The 24,785-nt window shown below is 43.4% G+C and overlaps 1 protein-coding gene across 1 annotated transcript; it reads left to right on the top strand.

Annotated features, from left to right (window-relative positions):
* The first annotated feature begins 91 nt into the window (after positions 1-91).
* Positions 92-24,785, top strand: stk33 (serine/threonine kinase 33). Its single transcript, XM_061245247.1, has 14 exons — positions 92-100; positions 1,959-1,979; positions 11,694-11,804; positions 12,543-12,656; positions 12,775-12,879; positions 13,510-13,648; positions 16,847-16,932; positions 18,782-18,869; positions 18,991-19,066; positions 19,896-20,008; positions 20,274-20,359; positions 21,795-22,064; positions 22,213-22,296; positions 23,431-24,785. The coding sequence occupies exons 1-14, from the start codon at positions 92-94 to the stop codon at positions 23,662-23,664; spliced, it is 1,536 nt and encodes a 511-aa protein (XP_061101231.1). The 3' UTR covers positions 23,665-24,785.

Here is a 24,785-nt window from a genome sequence, read left to right on the forward strand (position 1 = left end):
CCCAGTGAGCATGCTCTGGTGCCAAAAAACGCCCCATTGTCAAACATGGCACCCTCTGCTTCATGCCATTGATCAGCTCCCATAGGAATCCATGGAACCAGTAAGCGGAAGCTGTCTCCAGTTCTTATACTGGATATCCTGGATGTCACAGACAGGCAGACTTTAGAGAGCTTTGCAGATGTGCATCCTGAATAAAAGAGAGCCATTGTGGGAACATTAGTTCAGTATTAATATTTCAGGTCTGGAATACGATCATAGAGGATTTGATTCACTCAACCCTGTCATCAACAGTTCAACTACAAACCAATACCAGCTGTTTTCTGCATTCTTTCATTGAACATAGTCATATTGACTGTGGCCATTAACCCCCAAGCAACCAACTTGGGTCATATCTCACCCTGAACATATACTTTTATTGATATCTTAATACTAATGCTATATTTTATCATTCCAAAGTGTATTGACTTTGTCAAGCAACATGTCCTCAATAAATACATACAATTTTTTTTCTGGCTTCTGTTTTAATTTGGAGTGATGTGATGATTAGGTGATGACATTTCCTTTGCAAAAGCAACACATTCTGCCAATGTAACTTGATAAAGGAATGTTTATAACAATCCAGATTTCTGTGGGGACAATATATGAAGTGATACATATCCATTGATTTCTTTCGGCACGTAAAATTAAGTTCCAAATTAAAATGACTGTATAGGCTACATGTGCTTAATTTATACTTCAGAGGGTATATTTAAAATTTTTAAGTTAGGAACATTGACTGCGAAGTTAATGAAGAGTGTGGGGGGGAAGTTTGAATTGTACATTTTTGGGCTGTAGCATGTAGCATGTTTAATGACATTTGTCCAAGCAATGGTCCTGTCCCGCCTGGACTATTGCAATTCTCTGCTGGCTGGCCTTCCATCATCTGCCATCAGACCCCTACAACTGATCCAGAATGCTGCAGCCCGTCTGGTATTCAATGTTCCCAGACATTCACATGTCACCCCCCTGCTCAGCAACCTCCAAGCCTGTTATGGCTTGCATGAAATTTAAAACTTTGGTGCTCGAGTACCAGGCAGTTAAGGGATCAGCCCCTGTATATATTCAATCACTCATCAAGACCTCTACACCAGCAAGACCCCTCTGTTCTGCCACTTTGTGCCGTCTGGCGCCTCCCCCTCGCCACACCTGCACTTCCCGCTCACAACTGCTGTCTGTCCTGGTCCCATGGTGGTGGAATGACCTCCCGGTGGATGTAATGTAATTTTAATAAAAAATTGGGGCTTAATTTTCAATAGTTTGGTCATTAGTGTGTGCAAAATATGTAGGTTGCTTGAGGGTTAAAGATCCCAAGCCACATATCAGTCTTGCAAAGAGGAGGCACGAGGGGTTCCTTGGTGCCCTGGCTAAAATCCCTGCTCATCCCTCACTCAGAGCTCATTCCTGGCTGTATCAGTCTTGAGATCCCCCAGGTTTATTAGCTCTATAAATCCCATTCCCTCCGTTTGTTAGTGGTGACCATTCTGGGACTACGCTACACCACACTACACCATAATAGTTTACCCAAGTTGCACATAAGAGCAGTGTTATTATTAAAGAGATGTGGGTGTTTCTTTTTTTTATTTGCTTGATTTTCTATCTGTCTTATCATCATTTGCAACTGCGGTAATCAATATGCACTATATTGCAATTGTATGCTTCACTCCTCCAGAAACGACAGCATATAATTTCGATAGATGCATATAAAAACATTTGCAACGCCAGGCAACCGTTTGGCGCAACATAGTTTTCTTCATGCTCAACTTGTCGCTGTCCGGCTCCCGTAGTTATGTGTGCAAGTTCGCAAGTCGCAACCTCTTCTTTTCATGAGTGAAAACTTTGTGAAGTGGTGCTTATGTTAGGCTTGTCGGACAAGATCGGGAATATGGTCCTGGGACCTTAACGTTCATCCTACAGTATAGACTCAACACACATCATTTACGGTAAATGTATGTTATTAAATTAAATTGTTGGTTTGCTGTTTGCGCGAACAAAATTCATGAAAGCGACCTCACCTGTTTCCATAGCAACACACGCTGAAACGTCCTGCTGTATTCGCAGGACTAGTTGGCTGTCGACAGAATTCAAGATTAGAGTTTTATTTCCAAGTTAACTTAGCTATCTAACGTGATGTGCTTGTGTATGTAACTTTCTACAATGTATGAAAAACCGAAGACAGCTGTGGCAGTCAGTTCAGCTAACGTCACGGTAACTTGTCTGGCATTCTAACTTGATAGTTAGTTCCAGCTAAACTTAGGTAAAGTTAGTCTTAGCTACCATAACTAGCAAGTTGTCCAGGTGTTAATGTTAACGTGCTTAGATAGCACTAATTGTTTTGACATGTATTACCTTATGTTCCATGAGATTGGAGCTGCATCACACATTGTAAAACATGCTCAGTGACTACAAGTTATAGTATAACAAGGTAATAACGGTTCTATTTTGTAACAACACATAGCTAGGTAGCTAGTCCAGGTAAAACTGTAAAAGGTAGGCTAGCTATCATTTACCGCGTTGGCTAAAAGTGACGCAATTTAAGTATCGTTAGTAACGGTAGTTTAATTGGCGACCAAGAGAGGAATATGTATGTTATTTATTATTCATTATAACGTTACCCCTGGCGTAGCATTTAGCTTTTCTTGGAAGGGTTATCTAAAGTGTTAATGTTAATTATTTGTTAAAACTTTCAATTACCCACAAATGACATTAGAACAGTGGTCTCCAACCCTGGTCCTGGAGAGCTACTGGGTGTGCTGGTTTTTGTTTTCACCTTAAAATCAGCACCCTGTTGAGACCCAGGTAACCAGGTGAGGTGAGTTAACTGTGTAATCAAGTGCTCTATTTGATTAATTAAGTGCAGAGTAACAACAAAAACCAGTAGACCCTGTAGCTCTTCAGGACCAGGGTTGGAGACCACTGCATTAAAAGCTGATCAATGTTGGATAAAGTTAGCTAGAAACGATTAAATGATACTCACACAAATTTCAAATTAATGAACTACACTATTCTTATTACTTTTGACAGAATACTTGAGAATGACCAAGTTTAACTGCGATACACATAAATAAGATGGGGGCTGTAGAGTGTTTTATCTTGCAAATAACATTTGTATGTTTTATTATTATAGTAAGCTGTGCTTGTTTCTGTTTGCCAAATTGGTTTTAAAACTTGGAAATGAAACAATGATTTTGATTATTTTATTCCAATAGGCCAACAGCCCAACACAATATGATTATGTAATTAAGGTCACTTCTTTAGATGAGCTAGTCTTCTGTTGCTGAACTCAAAGTGTTAAGTCCCTCAAAGCACATTTGTGCTTCAAGTTAGAGAAAACTGAATGTTTGAAATAGCCGTTTGCATTGAAACATCTATTACTATGCAGGTTTCATGCCAGATAATTAGATTTAGCTGGAACAGGTCACGGGAAGTTAATTGCTACTTGTATGAGCTTTAAATAATTATAAGAGATTCAAGCAGCTGTGTATTTCATACTAAATAAATTGTTTCCGTGGCACTTGTAGCCTTAATTTTGGCTCCTGTTGCTACATTAACTTTCTTGATTTAGAATTTAATGTTCTAGTTTCATGGTCTCTGTTAATGACTAATTTAAATGTATAATGTGTCGCAGATGAAGACCGTAGGCATAATGATAACTTTTTCTTAAGAAAAATTACCCTGTTCCAGAAAACCCCAGCTCTTCAGTGCATGTGTCTTTTGAATATTAAATAATATTAAAGGGCTGCATTGTTCTTTCCATTTTTCACTTCTGCCACTGGGTTCTGATTTGACCTGCGGATAGTAATGCAATTAAATAGTCTGCACTAAACGGAGGCTCTGGCGCAGAGCTGTGTGTGGGTCAGGCCACAGCGCTAAAGGACTGGAGAAAACGAAAGTAAACGAATGTAAGTAATTAGGGTGTTTTTCTGGATTGCGTGTTTCCCCTTTGGGTGCTGTGTAAAACATAGACTGAAAGTTTAATGTCAGGGAGGAATTACAGAAACCCAAGTCTCTCTGCTAAGTGCCGAATGCAGTTTAGATTACTTGGTGAGATAATCCATAGTGCAGTGATCTGCTGTGTGTGCAGCGAGTGATTCAGGATTCATTGAAACAAACCGGACGGTGCCAGTCGCAGTCTGATTAAACCGCCAAGTGAATTAGACTCGGCAGGACTTGTTCACATTTTTCACCCATCATTACGTTCCTGTCTTTTTATTGTTTACAAATAGGGAAGGGCCTCCTTTTGCATTCCATTCGCTTGCTGTTGTTTGTGACACAGAAATGTCTGTATCTGTGAGTCAGGGAACGGAAAGCACTGCTTGTAATTTTTGTCAGTTTCTGGTATAAACACATTCTGAAATCGCTGTCTCCTGGATGGTATTGCAGAGTTAGAATTTTTTTGTATTGGAATATTTAATTTTTTTGTAAATATTTTTTATTATGATGACTTAAATTCCTGAAATGTTGTAACTGGAACTGCCGGGGGTATTTATCTGTGCGCTACCACATTCTCTTCAATTTGTTGATCCTTATCTCCTAGCAACATGTGAAATGTTTTTAGCCAGCGGAGGGTGAGGGGAAACTCGATTTTCCACTTCTCCTGAGCAGAGCCCGTCCACCCTGTGGGCACTCTCCAACCTCAGCCCGCAGAAAGCAGGCAGAAATGCTACTTTAAGCTGCTTCTTTACACAGCTACCCTCACTCACAACATCCCCAAAGAGCAAGTAAAAAAAGCAGGGTATCTATTTGAGGCATGAATTCATATCTCTCTCTTGTGTAGGATGACGGTTGTGGAAGAGTGGAAACCAAATGCAAGCATTCCATGTCTCAGAACTGTGCCTTGCAGAGGTAACAGGCAATTTCCACTGTTGATCTCAGTGCTTTTTCTTTTGGCTGCGCTCAAGATAAGGCTTAATTGGTTCCCTTCGGTTCTCATTGGGTACCTAAGATCCCCTGGGTTACTAGGGATGTCTCCACAGGTGAACATACTCCCTGGAGAGTGAAATTTGACTATTTTATGACTTGAGTAGCACATCCATGTGCTATTCTTTTCTCTCCTCCAGTGTATGCTTCTCAAAGTTTTAAAAACACTTTTTACTCCTGTGACCAATTATTCATTTGTGGACAAGAGCAGAGGCACACGCATTGTGTAGCATAAACAGCTGTGTGTCTTGGGATTCAGCTAGCGTTTATGTCAGCTTTAGAATAGTGTTGACACAGCAGATTCTGCTATGGCTATGTAGAACAGTAGATAAGGGTGGGGGTACATAGCAGACACACCCTGGGACAGTGGTACTGTCTTGGAGGTAGTTATAAATCCATTGATAAGTTCAACAAAACTCCCTTTATTGATTTGCAGCATTGCGTGCCACAGTAGCTTGAGTGCTGGCATGCAGTATCCTCCTCCATCAAGTAATGTAATTCCACGCTTTGTTAATACCGTGAAGTTTGCCATTTGTCATCAAAGCCTGCTGTCAATAAATAATTAACTCGCAGATAAAGAAGATGAAACGCTTTGTTTGCGGCGGGGATGTGTCTGCGCATTTAAACCCTGCACTCACCACGCTGCTGCACATCGCAGCCTCACTTCCGACTAAAAATGAGAATTTATCACTCTGTCCCAGGAAATATCGTCGCCCTCTTGTGGTACAACAAAAAAAAAGCACACATTTAAGATGAGAACAACCGACGTTAGGCTCGTCCAAAAATAGTCTTTGAAAGGCACGGCCATCACTGCTTGCCTAATCTGAAATTCTATATCTTCACGAGGTTGATACCTGTTAATTGAGAAGCCTGTGACTCTCTCAATATTAAAAGGCTCCGCTGCATTTCCTTATGGGGAGTGGTGCTGGCATTAGCAGGAAGGTGGTCACCAGCCCCTTCTGTATCGACTGACGTCACGCAGGAATGAATCAGCAACCATCCTCACATATTCCGTTTTAACCACCAACCCCCCCCCCCCCCCTCCATAAAAAACAATGCCTCCAATTTCTATTTTATTGTGCCCCCCTCTCAGATAATAAGTCCTTACTCTGCGTTTCCAGGGGTCCTTACCCGGTTACTCTTCTTACTCACTTCTTTATTAGCGCGTAAAGACTTGAATCTATAAGCGTGCCCCATTTTGCTGGATTGAGAGCCCTACAGCCCTCACAGTTTCATTACAGCCCCGGTAATAACACAAGTAAATCAAGTAATAAAGTTAATGTACCATATGGTAGAAAGCATTGTTTACACTTCACTATTGCTGAAAAGATAGACAGGTGATTGCAGAAGCTTGCACAGGGGAAGAGAGATAGAGGGGCTGTGAGGAGAGAGAGAGAGAGAAAGAAAAAGAAAGGGGGGGAGAGAAAACGCCTTACCAGACATAGAATTATCTTTGTGTGGCCAGGCTTCATCCCAGTGTCACATTCAATTTGTGTTGAGAGCCAAGCCCCTGCATCTCTCTGGCAGTCAGAGGAAACAATGTGCCTCTCTCTCCGCAAACAATCGGTAAATAAGCCCTAATGGGGTTTTGACAGTTATGTTAAGGGTATGAAAAATGCAAGGGGGATCGATTGCTGACATTCTATCTGCTATAATTACTTTCTGCTGAGTGCTTTCTAAGATCTGAGAGCTAGGTGAACCACGCTGGGTCTGACCGCTATGAAATTATCACCCGTGTATTATTTTTGTCGCGCATTTGTCACCTTGGCCCCGCGATGCTAAGGTCTCGATTCTGTTATTTCACTTTGTTATGTCTACAGTGCGGGCCATTCTTCCCAAGCGGATAGCATATTTATGTATTTTTATTGAAGAGTGTTACCTGTTGATGAACCCAACACAAAGAGGATAAAATGCTGAAATGTACAGTTTTCGTTTTCCGTTGTGAATTTTGTTACAGCTTGGTAAACTAGATTTGACGATGCATGCTGACTTATATTAGCCTGTTCTAGACACGCATGTTTATACATTATTCTGTTTCTCTGTGGTAATAAGTAGGATGATACATTTGACATTTAAAACTCATGAGGCGTAAGTTACTGTATCAGTTTCAGCGGTTAATGCAAAAAGCTTTGAAAGAAGGAGAACCTTTGGTCAATTGATTTGATAAGATAAGATAAGGTTGTAGTGTAAGATGAGTATATGTGTATACTGTGCCTGTAACTGACATTGGGGGTTTTCCAAGACTCATTGTAAGCAGTGGTGAACTGCTCATTAACACTGAGTGTAGCCTACTCGCCAAGGTACAGGTTTCTGTTGTGCATTTCATGTGATTTGTTTGATACTTTAGTAAGTGGTTGCAGGAGTGTTCGTTTGGATTGTGGGGTATTCTGGGCAGGCTTTTTATTTTATATATATGTTTCGTTATGGTTATTCCAGATGGGATGTTTGGGCTCGTCAAAGGGCATGGCTGGGGTTGTAGCCAGAAGAACATGTGAGGCTGTGTGTTAGTAAATTAGCCTATTGCTCCTATTCAGTAACTGATCTTCTTATTTATTGATTGAATTTTCTTGCATTTTATTATTGGTTATATTACAGAACTTCTTCTGTATGAATGTTTTTTTAAAGCATTCATGTCAATGCTTTAAAAACAGAATAAGTATGCCTAGGATACAGAAGGCTAGCACGGGTGTAATCACGAAGTGTGTTTAATAACAGGGTCATTTTGTGTCTACAGGTATCGATGGCAGCAGAGCACAGTGATTGACATGAAGCATTGTGAGCCCAGCAGAGCTTGGTAATTCTGTTTTCATCACTGTGGTCTTCCTGCAGGGCGAATCTCTCCATGCAGAGGGGCATAGAGGAGCACAGGTCCGGTGCACACGTGCATACCTGTATGTCTGTGTTCAGACCTCCTCCTCTTCCCCCAGGCCTTTAAAACGCTGTGGTAGATCAGCTTTGAGTGCCGCCGGCTTTTGTCTCAACAAACCATCCATCATACTAATCGGTCAGCGTTCATTAGACCACCATGGTTACAGCGGTATACACAGACTTAGGGGCAGCCCCTGCCTCTTTCCCCAGCAAGGGAGAGGGGTATTAATACACAACTCTGCCATTCTATACTCAAGTGTGAACTAATTCTTACTATAGCAAAGCCAAACGACAAAAAGGCCTTAGCCTAGGTGCTTGAATGGGGCCTAGGCACATATCCTTTTGATTGATTCAGACTAGCTACAGGTGAGATGGTTAAAAATAGTGCATGATGAACCAGTATTCTGATTGTTACAAAAACCAAAATGGTTTTTCAGGTGATTTATATGTTTTTAAAAGGTTTTTATAAAAACCTTAAATTCAGGCTGGTTTTAAAAGCCATACGCTGGTAAAGAGGCACACACCCGTGCTGTGACTTATTTTAAGGCCTCCTGGCCCCTCCCTGTTGTACCTGAGTTGACCCCAGTGGCAGTGTCCCTCTCCCAAAACGCCCGCAGGGAGACAGGCCCCGCGGCGCTCCCCTCCCGTGGCCCCGTCCCCGGGCCCCCTGCCCACGCGCTGGCCGCAGTTCAGCCGCTGAGGACTTCCAGGGGCTGTCACGATCATTGGCTTCCTGACGCGCTAGCGGAGGAGAGCTAATGGGGGAGACGGGGCCCGTTATGAGAACCCTGTCACGGGGAAGATAGCGCGGCGCAGTGAACAGGTTAAAGACACTGTTTCCTTGTTCATAATTAATGAGTCTCCGTGCGGCGGATCCACTTCAGCGCTCCGAGTCATCGCTTGATAATTGTCGGACATTTAATTTGGCTCCCGCCAGACTTCTTTCAGGCCGGGTAAATTGTGCTTAATGTTAATACGGACTCCTCCTGCATCCAGCCGGCCAGGCAAATGGCAGTTGGAAGGTAGGCTACTGTGCGCATGCTGGCCTTTCATGGCAAAAGCTGGGAAAGTGATGATTAATACCTATATTATTGCACATTATTGTATTTTATGTATACTGCTTGTGAAATCTTATCATATATTTATATTACTAAGTGGTCAGTACAACAGCAGTGTGATTAGGAATAGCCTAATTAAGGAGTAGCCTAATTATTATACGTTATTATGAAATGTCAACACTGAAATTAAAATGCACACGGTCTTTGAATGAAAATATAGTGTAGCATCATGATCTAGGATCAGCGTCGTGATTCCTTCCCAAGCACCCATCAAATGAATTGATACATGATACATTGATAGATGTAAAAAAATGTCTCAGTACTGGAATGATGAAGAATACTCCTGCTGGCTCTCCAGCTCCAGGGCTGTTGGTGTGTTTTGGTTTGGGGGATACGGGCTCTCAGAGACAACACGGGATGGGCAGAGGTGAATTACCTGTTCCAGCAGACAGGTTGCCGTGGTGACACAGACAGACTTTTTTCTGAAGTGCTTAGCTATTGATTTTCTTTGTGGGGTCACCTGAGTTAAACTGCAGTTAAGGAGCTATTCCACTCTGTTACCCCACAGGGATACGCTGTTACAGCATTCAATTGAAATCACATTTCTCATTTAATTATAAAAATGCCCAAACATTTCTGTAATTTATCAATGTGCAGTCACAAATAGCATGATTATTTGGTATATAGGTGTGCGTTCCATTTTCCATTGTATCTGAATGTATTTAAATAATTATTTAACTAATATGTTTAAATCATTTATTGTTTATTTTGTATTACAGATTATTTAGCCGAGCTGTTACTTGTATGTGATGGTGTGTGTTGTGTGTGAGTGTATGTCATTTGCATGCAGTACACAGTATGTCTGTCCTTATTCCTTAAACTGGCACACCAAGACATAACAATAATGTTTGGTATGTAAATATTTAAGGACCCCATGGTTACCCAGCTGAATATGTCGGCAGTGTAATTCACTGTGCGGTCTGACTTTAAATGAAAATGCACCCTGATGGGATATAAGTGAGCTCCATAATGTTTGGGACGTTTTATGACCGAAAAACTCTCAGCATAATGAAGAAAAGCCCCCAAACACCTGCAAAACAGATCATAAACACTCTTCATGAGTCAGCTGTGGCTGTGTCAGTGACTACTGGCTGTAGGAGAGTGCCCATGACTACTGGCTGTAGGAGAGTGCCCATGACTACTGGCTGTAGGAGAGTGCCCATGACTACTGGCTGTATGAGAGTGCCCATGACTACTGGCTGCAGAAGACTGTCCATGACTACTGGCTGTAGAAGACTGCCAGTGACTACTGGCTGCAGAAGAAGTTTTTATGAACAGAACTGCAGAAGCTACACTTCAAGATGCAAACCACTAGTTAGCCGCAAAAACAGGATGGCCAGGCTTTGGAAAAATGGTCCTGTGGACAGATGAGACCCAGAATCAGTTGTATCACAGTGATGGAAAGCGTGGAGGCCAAAAAGGACTGCCCAAGATCAAAGCATCCCACCCCCATCATCTGTGAAACATGGTTCTGGAGGTGTTATGGTTTGGACATTTATGGCTGACACAGTTACTGGCTCACTTGTCTTCATTGATGATATAACTTCTCATAGGAGCAGCAGAATGAATTCAAAGCCAAAAACTAAACTTCTAGACTGGCCAAGTCATTCACCCGATCTAAATCCAATTGACCATGCATTTCACATGCCCAAGAGAAAACTTTATGCATCTAGCCCCCAAAACAAGCAGGAGCTGATGATGGCTGCATTACAGGCCTGGCAGAGCATCACCAGAGAGGATACTTAGTACATAGTGATGTCTATGGGTCACAGACTTTGCATGAAGAAAAAAGATGTCTTTGTCCCAAATATTATGGAGCTCACTAAACCAAAAACTGCGGTTTGGTTTGCATGTGTTTGTTTCTGTTCTTTCGATTGCTTCAAGAATCGTCTTTTCTGTCTAGCTCAGTTTGCGAAACGGTTGATTTGTGAAAAGAAAATTCAAGGATCCGCTGACATCAATTAAGTTGCCTGTTTGAGAGCATTACAGATAACTTGCTTCACAAGTTTGCCGTATACTAATGAAAAGGCTTGGTGGCCCATTTATGTCAAAATCACCATGGTGTGTCCATAACAAGCACAAGAGGCACGTGCTTTACCTCAGAACTTCAATTGATTTCCATACAGTCAAATATTGAATATAAAATTGATTGTTTTAACCTTTTATCTGAGATTCAAACTGATGAATATAATCTTTCTTGTCTTGTTTACATAGCAGGTTGAGTTTAAGCTGCCATAGTCTATTATGTAGACTCAAACCCAATAGACAAACCCAATGTGCAGTTCATGCTGAAAAACCATCCAAACTGCAAAGAAGACTGGGCTAAAATTCCTTAGACTGATATCAAATTACAGGAAGCGTTTGGTTGCAATTATTGCTGGTGATGCAACCAGTTATTAACTTTAAAGGTGCAATTTTTCACAGGCAGGGGTATGGATGTTTGATAACTGTTTTCTTTCAATAAATATAATAATCGTTTCAATGTTTTTTTTGTTTATTCAGGCACCCTTTGTCTAATATTACATTCTGTCAAAAGATCTGAAACCATTCAGTGTGACAAATATGCAATGATAAAGGATACTTTTTCACGGCAGTGTATTTAAGATTCTCATTTATTTTTCCTCTGCAGTGCTGCATTCTGATTGTTTTTTGAACTGGTGTCTGGTATTAATTAGCCTTGCTGTGTAATTTCTTGGTCAATTTCCTGTGTGTGATTTTCTGTGAAATGCCACCTCTCTTCATGCGATCCAGTTGACAGATGCTTGTGAAGCTGGTGAGAAAATGGCTTCCCAGTGGATCCGTGTGAGCAGTGCGGAGAGGAAGGTGCCCCACACGCGCATGGAGGATGAGGCTGCCATCCAGGTACACCGGCAGGACGCCGTCTGCTATTGAACTTTGACCTTTGTTTCGCCCTCCCTCAGGGATTCAGCTCATGAGCGTCTGAAAAGGGAAGATAATGTTAGTGAGAGATGTTCCTGCTTGATTTGGGAATTGAGCTCCAGCGTGGCCTCGTTCTGGCTGGATTAGGGGGGGGGGTTTGAGTTCACCAGAGCTGCTCTGGTTGCTGCTGCATTAGTTGCTTACAGCCATGCCCTGGGTGCCCCCAGGCTGCCAGTTTTCAGTGAAAAATGTGCTCCTTTCCGGAAGTACTGGGAAAATAGTCCTCAGAGGACTGCAGGCACCTTACAGTACATGTTTCTACACAGAGGTGGCTTAAGAATGAACGTACAAATTATAAATTGAGAAGGTAGACAGGGGGAAATGTTTTAGAAAATCCAGTTTAGCATTCATACTCTCTGGAAGAATACGAGTGTGATATAGGGGCGGCCTGTAGCGTAGTGGTTAAGGACTGGGCCCCTGGTGCATTGCTCCAGGGGAGGATTGTCTCCTGCTTAGTCTAATCAACTGTAAGTCGCTTTGGATAAAAGTGACAGCCAAAATGACATGTAGTGTAATGTAATATACAGAATTATATTACATTATATATTATATTAACCCCCGTTAAGCTGCCTGGGATCTGCCAGCTGATTCCTCTTACCTGTTTGAGGTCACACAGACAGCTATATATTAATTTGTCATGTATTTGTGTTGTGTCAATAGCAAGTATACACATTTGGGAAGAAACTGGGTCAAGGCAGCTTTGGGGTGGTCTATGAGGCCACCCACATCGAGACGCAGAAGAAGTGGGCCATTAAAAAGGTTAACAGAGAGAAGGTGAGTGGACCCTCTGTTCAGTCCAGTCCAGAAAGCACCTGCACCCTCCAACATCAGGACTCACAATTATAAGTCTTCTGTGTCCTCATCCCCGTGGTCTCATTCTCGTATTTTCCAGGCTGGGAGTCACGGTGTAAAACTGTTGGAACGGGAAGTAAGCATACTAAAACGAGTCAATCACGGCCACATTATACACTTGGAAGAGGTGTTCGAAACGCCGAAGGTGAGTGTTGACAGTATCTCAGATTAGGTACTCAATCAGTAACTTAATCCATATTATGAAAAGCTGTCCGTTTTTGACTGAAGATGTTACCCGTGTAAAATGATGGGTAGCATTACTTGATGTTGCATTTAAGGCAAATATAAAAACCAGCAGACCCTGCAGCTCCCCTGGACCAGGGTTGGGCATCCCTAAATGTGTACAGTATGGTACAAAGATGAATTGTACTGATACTGTTATGCTGTGTTGTGCTGTAAGAATGTCAGACAGTGTTATTTATTTTTTTTTTTTCAGCCAAGTATTTTTATTAACATGAGATGCACCTCATATCTCTACAGTACGGCACTCTGGTGCATTCTGGTGAAGCGAGAGCAAAAAGTACAGTAATGTAACGACATAGATGGCTGTGTAGATTCAGGAAAGTTCTGCTTAATTACCAACATTCAACATCCTCTGCATCGGTAGGGCCTTACTAGGCCGCTAACCGAATGTTTTCCTGAGATAAGTTGCTCTATACGGTGGTGTGATAGAGTGGTGAATAGGCTCGGGGGGTGGGGGGCTTTGTGAAGATGTCCCTTGTGCGAAATGTCCCTTGCCTGACCCCGTAATCCTGTGGTGTTGCCACGGAGACAGAAGATGTACATGGTGACGGAACTGTGTGAGGGAGGGGAGCTGAAGGAGATTCTGAAGAAGAAGAGGAATTTCACTGAGGAAGAGGTCCGGCACATCATCCACGGCTTGGCAGAAGCTACAGTGTACCTACACAGGAAGGGTAAAACCTCGCTCTGCTCTCCGCTCACATCACGGCAGTCAATGTAGCATCACCCAATCCCAGCCTCAAGGGTAAAGGGAACTGCACCCTAATTCCATGTTACTGTATTTTCTTAATTCTTCTACTGCTAGATGATTTTTTTTTTACATCTAGGATGTGGTTGTCTAGTTATATTACATTGTGCTTCCTGCAGTCCAAAAACACACCTCTTTGACTTTGAGCTATGCTGTGGCACTACATTTCCCACGATTCCTCTTGCTTTTTTTAGTTTGTCAGGCATGGATTGGACGCCAGTGGGTACTGCGCATGGAACGAGAGAGGATGTAAATTAACTACGTTTTCAGAATTGAAATAGTAATTGGTCCCTCCCCCTTTCCAGATCAATATGTATTGCTTATTTTCTTTTTATTTACAAAAAAGAAAAAATACCAGGCAGAACACAGTGCCTCAACCTGTACATACATTTCAAAGGCTACTCTTCTCTCTCTCTCTCTCTCTCTCTCTCTCTCTCTCTCTCTCTCTCTCTCTCTCTCTCTCTCTCTCTCTCTCTCTTCATGCTTAATTTGTTTCCACCTCCTCTGGTGTTTTTAATAGTCTTATTTCCCATCCTGACGGCAGCCTTTCTCTCATGATTATGAATCCTCTTTAAAAGAAACTAATTAAAAAATCCAAGGACCTCTGACACCTGCGTCGGCAGTAAGTCATATTTAGTTTCTTTTTAGAAATAATGACGTTGTTTCCAAAAGTCTTTGTATTCAATGACATTTGATAATCAGGAAGGCGACACCATATTATTAACTTTGATTATTTCAATAACAAGGTAATAAGGAATATCTGCAAGCCACAAAAAAAATACAAAATAGATCAGCCCTTTTTAATTGAATCCGATGGGTTCATTTTAACGTGTTTTGTTTTTTTGTCCGTCATAGCGGAATCGCTAGTTAGAGGTAATTTAAGACGTTGCTTGGCAATGAGACCATTATGTGTGGCTAATGGGTCATTTCGAGGAAGGAGCAGATGAATACTGATTAATAGGTATACTTGCACACCAAGACTCCCCGTGCATTTGTGTGCCCTGTCTCTATAACAACTAAGGAAACATGCCACTCTGTTTGCTTTGCATATGCATTGGTGATACGTTACTCACTGAAAATGAGACCGTAAATGTTGCCTATTTTTTCCACTATTGCCGTTGCTGACAGATATGGAGTTTTTTATTATACAAAATGCAGGCTTTTCTTTGATAAGATGTATTGCCTGAATGTTCAGCTCAGAAATTCGCAATCTATTTAGATATTTTTAGACTTTTGAACTGTTGCTTGTGCTTCAATTCAAGTTTTATTTGCATAGCACTTTTTACGGAGACACCGTCTCAAAGAGGCTTAACAGCGGAAACACAAAAGAGCTTCCGCTGTGTGACGTTTATCCATTTCATGTTCTCACTTTAATGCGGAATTTGCGAAAAAAAAAAAAAAATGAGTTTGTCTTCCTGGTGTCCCTACTCATCCACATGAAAGAAGCATAGCAGCGGTGTCACATGACCACTGAGCAGTGGAACGTGCGGAGCAGTAATGAGAAGAGAGCCGTTATCTGCTTACCTCTGAGCCCCCGATCCATTATATCACAGGCCGGGCTCAGCACAAACACCGCGCAGCCCAACATATTTAAAAGGACACAAATAAATAATGAGTTGTCAAAGGATGTTTCTTATCCATCTGCACATATTAAGGTTAATAGCTTTCCTGAGACGAAGCGACTGTGCTTTTTTTCCACGTCGGTAGGCATCTGGCTCCCACAGACCGGCTCGGCGTCCCGGTGAATTAATGGTGCTCTCTGGGGAAGGTTGTCTGCGCCCTATGATTGATGCAGTTTGCCGAGCAGTCACCTGCTGAGTGTAGCAGACTCGCAAGTTTTCCCTTTACGAAGGAGGAACATCTGTTACTTTTAACAATTGCACTTAAAGGGCACAGAGAACTGCTCTCTGGAGCGAGGGGGGGGGTTGTATCAGTACTTTGCCTTTCAGTTGTCATACTACTCATTTCTGTTGTAGCCGCTTGAAATTCATTCTACCTTTCCAGGTGGACACCAGAAAGCCTCTCATTGAACCCTCAGAAACTATTTGCTTGGTCTTTTGTCATGAGAATTAATATGTTGAAGAGGGAAGGTAGAGAGGATAATTTTTATTACTAATGTTTTTTGGAGGGATATATAGGGTAGATCAGAGAGGATGTGGAAGGGAATGGCAGGAGAGTTAAGTACAGAATGTTGGGAGGGACTCTGCTTTCCTGACTGAGGTGGGCAGGTCAGTACTTTGAAACTTTGAAGACTTTAAATATGCTTAATCTCTAAAGTTATGGTTTTGAGGTTGTGAAAGTGATTGCATTTTGTATAAGGTACTTTAAGGTGCTTGACATTTTTGTGCTCACATACATTATTTTATTACTCTAACTTTCCCATAAAGCACTGAATATTTGTATTGGTAATAGTAATTAAATGATGTCCCTTTCTGTTCTAAAATGTGCTCATAAGAACTGGCATAGCATTAGCATTTCTTACCCCAGTTTAACTATGGCTTTTAGGATTAAGGGAACACAACTGACACTGGCCTTATGCGTTCATGACACTTTCACAAATTGCATGATAAGACTTGTCCATTCAGTGAATAATGGCACAACACAAGAGCTACAAAATTTGGAAAGAAAACAAGATCCCAGTCCTGGAGCTGTCTGCAAAAAGCAGATTAGTGTCCCAACCATGGGGAAGCGTTTGCTCGCAAACCGTGATCTTAAAGCAAGATTAGCACGGTCTAGCTCATTTACATGCTAGCTAGATTTGTCGATAGCTGTGGAGCATGATAAATGGATTAGCGAGTGAATCAGTCACTTAATAACAATAGAGAACTTTATTTGTATAGTTATCTCATCTAGTATTGTTTTAAGGCGGCAAAGTTTGCTATTGTGTTGCGAAATTTTATTTGACAAGCTATCAGAGGCTTTTATGTGCAGTTCCCCTAGTTAGCGCCTCCAGCAGTTGGAAGACTTGCAGCAGTGAAGACACAGCCTTTCGGGGGTATTACCATAGAGATACAATCACATTTACACTTATAGCTAGTTATATAATTTGGCAGAGACCAACTTTATGGAATTCAATATGAGATGTGTGTGGTAATATGGATACTGCCCTGTTCTCTGGTTTCAGATATTGTACACCGGGATCTTAAGCTGGAGAACATTCTAGTGAAGGGTTCCCAGGATGGTGAAGAGAATGGGCTACTCCACATCAAGGTGAGACTGAGGATCCTGGTCTGCAGTAAGGGCCTTGGCACAGTGCTACAGTGAGATCCAGGACAGCTCTCCTCTCCTGTTTTTAAACATAGCCTCGACCATACTAGCATTAAGACTCTTCCCTCCTTCATAATATCGAAAAGAAGAAGTCAAGGTTGTCCTTAAGGACAGATATGCACATTGCTGGGTGTGTGGATGTAAGCCAGCCCAGGGCTGTAGAATGAATCACACACACTGCTTCAAGGCAGCGCAGTCCTGGCACGCCATAAAAGCCTCTTATCTGGCAGGAGGTGGCCATCTTGTCTGGATATTTGCTCTGGTTGAATTTATCCCGTCGGCCACAAATCATTAAACGCTGTACACAAGCCACATAGAGTATGTGCCTGTAGTGAGTTATCACTAAAGCAGGGAGAGAGGAGCCCCGAGTGGCCCGGCTGGTAAAGGCTTTCACCAGCAGCACAGACTGGGCCTTACAGCTGAGACAACGCCGGTTCAGCCTAAACTGTGTGTGTCATTACCCGACTGTAGCCAGGAGTCTGCTGCAGCAGTCCACGGCCTGCTTCATAGCACCAGGGGCAGAGTGGCTTTAACTCTGCCAGGGTTCCTCCAATTACCGCTGCATTAGGTTCTCCTAATGATGCGCTGTGTGCCCAGAGTACCAGCTGTCCTCCATGAGAGACACCCTCTCCAGCCGGTGCTCTGTGTGTAGCATTGTGTGGTCTGTAATGAGTACCAACGGGTCAGCGGCTCATGGAGGAATGCGTGCTCTTCAGCTAAAGCAGGCCCTGTATGTAGGTAGCTCATGCTGCCTGAGGAGACATCATACTGTATACCAATCTTAATCAATAGATGAGAGGTAGAAAAGTTTATTTCAGGGTGTGCTGTTGCTCAAGTTTGGAAGTCATTCCACAATAATGAAAAGCACAGTCATGTATTGAAACGGTTTGCGTATTTTAAAGGTACTGTATGTTCTTTGAAAACATGTACATTTCCCCTTTTTTATTACCGTTACAGTCTGCTTCAGAATTCAAATGTTAATGATTCATGCGTTTTCAATTGGAAATTCAAATGTTTGTACTCAATTAAATATTACTCATAAATAAGTATAATTTTTGAAAAGGCAGTAAATAATTTATAAAATGGGGCTATATGAAGCTTTATCTTAGTAATCATCTTACAGAAATAACGATGGATAGATTTGAGTACTGCAGTCTAAATTGAACCTCTGTCAGTCATTTGGATGGATGGAAATGTCTGCCAGTATACACTCTGATTACACTCAGCAGGACATCTCCTCAGTCAGAATTTCATTTAAAGCTTTGAAAGTATAACCCCTTGCTGCTTTATCTTACATGATTAGGGAGAATGAAGACTGCAGCAAATTGCCTTAATTCTAAATTATTCTCTTTCAAGTTGGCATGTCAGATAGGATTGCTCATTTTCAGAATTAGATCAAACGGGTTGATACAATGCCCGGACCGTGTTTGTGTGTGTACTTGCACACTCATGCTTACAGTACTTGTGTGCAGTGCGTATGTGTGTGGAAGTCTGCTGTGATTCTTTAAAAATGAGACGCTGACAGGAAATCACAAAACGGATCAGCCCTCACAGCGCACCCCTTGCCTACAATGTGTGTATATGCGGGACTGATTGTGAACGTCCATACTGTTTGTGCGCGTGTGTGTGTGTGCGAGTGTGTGTGTGTGTGTGAGTGTGTGTCCGTGTTTGTGTGTGCCTGTGTGTGTGTGCACGTCTGTGTGCGAGTGTGTGTGTGTGTGTGTGTGTGTCCGTGTGTGTGTGTGCCTGTGCAATAGACCTAGGTGTTATTTTCTCTCTGTCTCTCTCCCAGATCACAGACTTTGGGCTGTCTGTCCAGAAGGGCGGTGTGGGCAATAAGTCCATGATGCAGGCGACCTGCGGAACGCCCATCTACATGGGTACAGCGCACACCCTTTCTAACACACACTCCAGCGATGGGGCTCCCGATGAATACACGGATGAGGGTTGAGGATGAGAGTGACCCACCTGTTCTTGTGATGATGTGTTGTGCTCTTACAGCTCCGGAGGTGATTGACGGTCATGAGTACAGCCAGCAGTGCGACGTGTGGAGCATCGGGGTCATCATGTACACGCTGTATGCACCACATGCCCGTGACCACACGAGGGCGCCACTCACATCGTCCTCCACCATTCATAGCTGTCATCAACAACCCCACATCCCCAGCATGTTCACAAATACCCTTCACTTGGCTCATGCATTACTTGTTTTCATACTGTGTTCTGGTTTGGTTTTGGTTTGTGCCAGGGCACAGTGATGTAAACAGGGAGGATGTGGGCAGGCAGTAGCCATGACATGAGCACAGGGTGATGTGGATGTAGGGTGATGTGGGCGGGGTGTAATGTGTGGATTGGGTGATGTGAGTTGGGTATAGGTGTGCGGTGATGTAGGTGGGGTATAGGTGTGCAGTGATGTGAGTGGGGTATAGGCGTGCAGTGATGTGAGTGGGGTATAGGCGTGCAGTGATGTGAGTGGGGTATAGGTGTGCAGTGATGTGAGTGGGGTATTGGCGTGCAGTGATGTGAGTGGGGTATAGGCGTGCAGTGATGTGAGTGGGGTATAGGTGTGCAGTGATGTGAGTGGGGTATAGGTGTGCAGTGATGTGGGTGGGGTATTGGCGTGCAGTGATGTGAGTGGGGTATTGGCGTGCAGTGATGTGAGTGGGGTATAGGTGTGCAGTGATGTGAGTGGGGTATAGGTGTGCAGTGATGTGAGTGGGGTATAGGTGTGCAGTGATGTGGGTGGGGTATAGGTGTGCAGTGATGTGAGTGGGGTATAGGCGTGCAGTGATGTGAGTGGGGTATATGTGTCCAGTGATGTGAGTGGGGTATAGGTGTGCAGTGATGTGAGTGGGGTATAGGTGTGCAGTGAGGTGGGTTTTGCTCTGACACACTCTCTCCTCCAGACTTGGCGGGGAACCCCCCTTCCTGTCCAAGGCAGACGACCGGCTTTTTGACATCATCAGGAAAGGAGAGCTCAACTTCAGCAGCCCTGTGTGGGACTCCATCAGTGACGGAGGTCAACACCCCTTTACACTCGTTAAGACTCGCTGCCTTCTCAATGGAACACATTTACATGCTTTTTATGACACCTATATCTACCTATATCTGGGACTAATTCAGAGTAATGTTCCTCAGTCTATTTCATAAGGGCCATGGAATCACAGTGCCCTTGGTATGTGCTACTAGATGTTAGTTACACCGAGTTTCAGGTATACATCAGGAGTATTGATGGATTTTCAGGGAGCATTTGAAGGCTGTAATATTATCTGTTTCCCCTGCAGCTAAGAATGTGTTGCGCTGCCTGCTGAAGGTAGATCCCGCCCACCGTATCACAGCCAGTGAGCTTCTGGATAACCCCTGGATCACAGTGAGTGGCAAAACACGGCTTTGCAGAGGGCAAATAGCGTCACTGAGCCCTAAAACTTTAACTCTTCTGCACCTACTGTGCATCACACAGACACATCATACTTCCTAATGACTATAGGATAATGTCTAACTAGCAGACACAATGCTAGAAATCTCATTTCCACTCGTAATATTGACAGTTCTTGTATTACAAAATAGCTAAGTGTTTAATCCCTTAAGTATCGCCATCTTTTCTTGACACAAGCTTGAAAATGACATACCAAAAATACAAAATGTACTATTCTTGAACTCTTTTGACTAGCATAGACCTGGTCTCTTCTGAATGGTAACCCTTTGGAGTTTGTTTTCAGAAATACTCCAAATATTAGTCAAACAATGTTACAGAAGCTCAAACACAGTGCATTTGGAAACTTTTTTTCTCACTGAAAATATTTTCTGAATACGCACAGTGTGCGTATTGAAAATGCTATGTTTTCGTTATGCAAACAAAGAAATGCTGTTGTTTTATGCAAGCTAATACATTCTATACCATTGGAAATGTAATGTCATTAGCTAAAATGCAGTACAGTCATGACTTGAATAACATCCCTGTAGTCGGTCCTTTGTTGAGTAGAAGTTCTACTGTATTTTCTTACACACGGCTGGAGGTAACAGGTTTTCTGTGCAACTGCATTACTGATACTGATCTGAAAAGCTACATGGGCTCATCGTGTCCTAGAGAGCCTATACAAAATGAAGATAATAGCATTCTTATGTACAAGTACATTTGTAGAAGTATGCAATGGGGAAACGGACAACAATGATAATTCCTCCAGAGAAATTCGAAGTAAACAACAGACATTCTATCAACTTTTCTCTGAGTTAGCACCTTTCTAGAATGAGAAACTATGATGCATTTGGTTCGCTGGACCCTTGCCCTGAAAAGGATACTGACATTACCGTATTTCCTCTAGTATGTGGATTTCAAAAATGCAGAGAAGGCGCGGTCCCCCCATGCTTGTTTTGCCACCCAGATGTTACAAAACAAGGAACTGTTGTCACTAAAGCAATGACATCTTAAAATATGTTACACAGATAGAACCGTGAGTTTTAACGTTACCATAGTAATTGAAAATTGCACTACGGTAAAAAGGGGTTAAAAAAGGCTGAAAGCGTTTGCTTACTGTAAATCTGTAATATGTTACTGCTCGGGTACAAAACTATATACCAAAGATGGATTTAATTTTACCTTCTGTGGTGAAGTTAACAATCTGTCTGGGGAGCTGGCAGGCCAGCATGAACAGTAAAAATGAAAATACACCAACACGCTGTGCTAAGTGCAGTGTGTACGATGCCATGCTGTGGCTTCAGCCGTATGCGTTTCTTGTGTAAAATGGCATTCAGAGAGGCGCAGGTACTTTTTGGGGGTGTTTGAGTGGGGTGTCTGTCGCACTCAGGGCGATACCTCCACCACCGGCACGCCCATCAACGTGCTGGAGATGATGAAGCGGTTTCGGGATGACCCGGAGGACGGGGAGAACGCCGGGGCCCCGGGCGGGCTGAACGGCCTCTCCCTGCACCCGGCCCAGGACCCCGCGCCCCGGCCCGAACCCGCCCCGGGAGAGATGCCCGGCTCGCCCTGCTGCGCCAGCGCCAAGCTCCTGGAGCTGGAACACGCCAGCGAGACTGACAGCTGCAGCAGCTCCCCCTCCACCCCAACCAAACAGGTACCAGCTCTCTGTCACTGCTGCCGTCATGAACGCGCTTCACAGGACAGACGTTAGCTCGTCTCATGAAGTTGTCTTTTGCGCGTCTTCACTGCGCAAACGTTTGCATGGGGTACTAAAAACCTGTGCTCTATGTTGCCTGTTCTAGAGACCAAAGAAGAAGGCCACCATTTTGACCTGCAGTGATACCACGAGGAAGAATGGCTCGAGTGGGAAAGGTGGCAGTAGTTCTGTAAGTAGATCTTCATCCTAAAACACACCCAACCTGAACTAGAGCTGAACGCTACTCAACCCAAACATTATCACACCCAACCTGAACTAGAGCTGAACACTACTCAACCCAAACATTATCACACCCAACCTGAACTACAGCTGAACACTACTCAACCCAAACATTATCACACCCAACCTGAACGAGAGCTGAACACTACTCAACCCAAACATTATCACACCCAACCTGAACTAGAACTGAACACTACTCAACCCAAACATTATCACACCCAACCTGAACCAAAACTCAGCTAATCCACTACTCAACCCAACCATTATCACACCCAACCTGAACTAATCAAATAATAAAAGACCAACCCCAGGGTATTGAATCAAAAGGCAGGACCAGGGCTAATTGGTGGTACATCCAGCTAAACCACATAGTCTCTCAGTGCAAGGCTGTGCTCCACAGACTCAAATCCAGTGGAGAAATGCGTAATTGCACAAAGCATTGGTTAATCCAAGGGGCTGCAGCCCTTGTCCTGGAGAAGCCCTTTTTCACCTTAAAATATCCAGCCATTTCAGGCCCTGGAATCTAGTGAGCAGTCAAGTGTGGAGTAAGTGCATACCGAATACATTCACATCACAGTAAGAAACGATAGTACTTCTGTACAGGTCACGTTCCAGTTGCATATATAGATTATTATTATTTAACCATTACCTTCACTATACACACTATACAGTGTGTGAGAGCTTTAACTCTTGACACCTATCTTAATTCTGCCATCTGCATGATCTGGCTGCCTGGGTTTTGCAATGGCCTCCTATATCTCCAGGTCATGCAGAATGAAGAGGGCTGGTAACTGGTTTTCCCTCTTGATTTTGTAAAGTGTATAACATTACCAGACCTTCCTCATGGATCGAGCTGAAGGCTGCAATACTGTCCATTACAAAAACTGCCATTTTTATTTTTATTTACACGCTCATCCCCTTAAATGTCCATCTGGCTTTATTTTAAACTAGATAATGTATTCCAGGCAGTGATGACATTTCTGGGCCACTAGATGGCGGCAGCACTGCCCTTGAATGAGAGGGAGGCGCTGAGCGCCGGTGTGAGTGTGCGGTCGGGATGAGGACGCGGGCCTTGTCTCTGCAGTCTTGCGCAGGTGGAGCAGGTGGTGGTGTGAAGGCGCAGGGCCAGGGCAGCAGCAAGCGGGGCAGCCCCCAGGAGAGGTGCGAGGCCGGCCCCTCCCAGCCGGGGCCCCCCGGCCGTCCGCCGGTCTGCTCGGGGAAGGTGGACAGCCACAGGTTGCCTGTCCCCTCCAACTGCACGCACGGACAGCAGAGCCCCAAACCCATCTCCAGAATCAAGGCCAAAAAGAGCGTATAAGAGCCTCTGCACCCTCAGCCCTGGTGTACCCGCCATGTTTCTCTTTTTGTTCCACCCGAGTTTGATGGCAAGGCTGCGCTGGGTTATTACGAGCCCGAGTATTCATAGTCTGAATGGCCCGAGTATTCATAGTCTGAATGGCCAAAACATTAAGTATCTCCAGCATGTCTCGTGCATTTGTTGAACCTAATGATTAATAGGAGTTTGTAGCTATAGGACTGTGTGGAGCGAAAAGCAGGAACGTTTCTGGCACAATGGGACCAGGGTTGAGTACCCCCGAGTACCTCTGCCCTACACAATGTGCCAAAGGAAGAATGCCCTATGGAAGGCATGGCTGGGCTGGAAGTCCCCACCCCCACTTTCACCGGAACCATCGAGTCCTGGACCAGCCAATGGGAGGCGGTAGATGCCTCTCAGTCGCAGACTCCCATTGGCTCACTTGTTATCGCTCTTTGTGGACGAGGCAGATTTGTATTAGAGATGCCACACGTTTGAACGCAGACAAATGTAGAGCACTCTACAGGCTGCTGAAGCTTTAACTTTCCTCAAGGCCTGTGAGCGCTCTGGCCACCTATTATGACATCATATATGTGCGCCTCGGTGTGGCCATTTCAGTGGGCGCCACTGCATTAACTTAGGAATCTTAATGTTTCATGGCATTTTCGTGTTCTCTAACTGATGTTGACTCCACAGACATCATAGGTATGTTAATTAAGTGTGCGTGAAAGAGAAAGGGAGCATTTATCTTTCATAATACTTGTATCAGTCTTAATAAATATTTTGTAAATGACCTACAGGGTTTATCAAAAATTACAGATTTGTTTTTAAATGAATGTATTACCATCACTGACAGTTAATCTTAATTTACTTAAACGGTAGTTTTTCTATCCAGTATGTGTTGCATTGTCGCACTTCCTCGCCAGTGAACGAATGTTTGCTCTGCATCCAAACTGCATCATGGGAGATGTGCATAAAAGCGAAGAGGTTTGTGCTACTCAAGTGTTGTTACTGTTTGATGGCCTGGAACATGATTCAGTTGCCAAATCTAATGAGCAAACCTTGCTATACACTAGCAATAAATCACCCTTTTCCTTTAATAAATAATCAAGAATTCCCTCAAA

The sequence above is a fragment of the Conger conger genome, chromosome 6, assembly GCF_963514075.1.
Source record: "Conger conger chromosome 6, fConCon1.1, whole genome shotgun sequence".
In the NCBI taxonomy this organism is placed as follows: domain Eukaryota; kingdom Metazoa; phylum Chordata; class Actinopteri; order Anguilliformes; family Congridae; genus Conger; species Conger conger.

Coding starts and splice junctions, on each gene's coding strand:
- stk33 (XM_061245247.1), top strand. Junction 16,933..18,781: donor ATGGGCTACTCCACATCAAG/GTGAGACTGAGG, acceptor TCTCTCTCCCAG/ATCACAGACTTTGGGCTGTC. Junction 18,870..18,990: donor CGGAACGCCCATCTACATGG/GTACAGCGCACA, acceptor GTGCTCTTACAG/CTCCGGAGGTGATTGACGGT.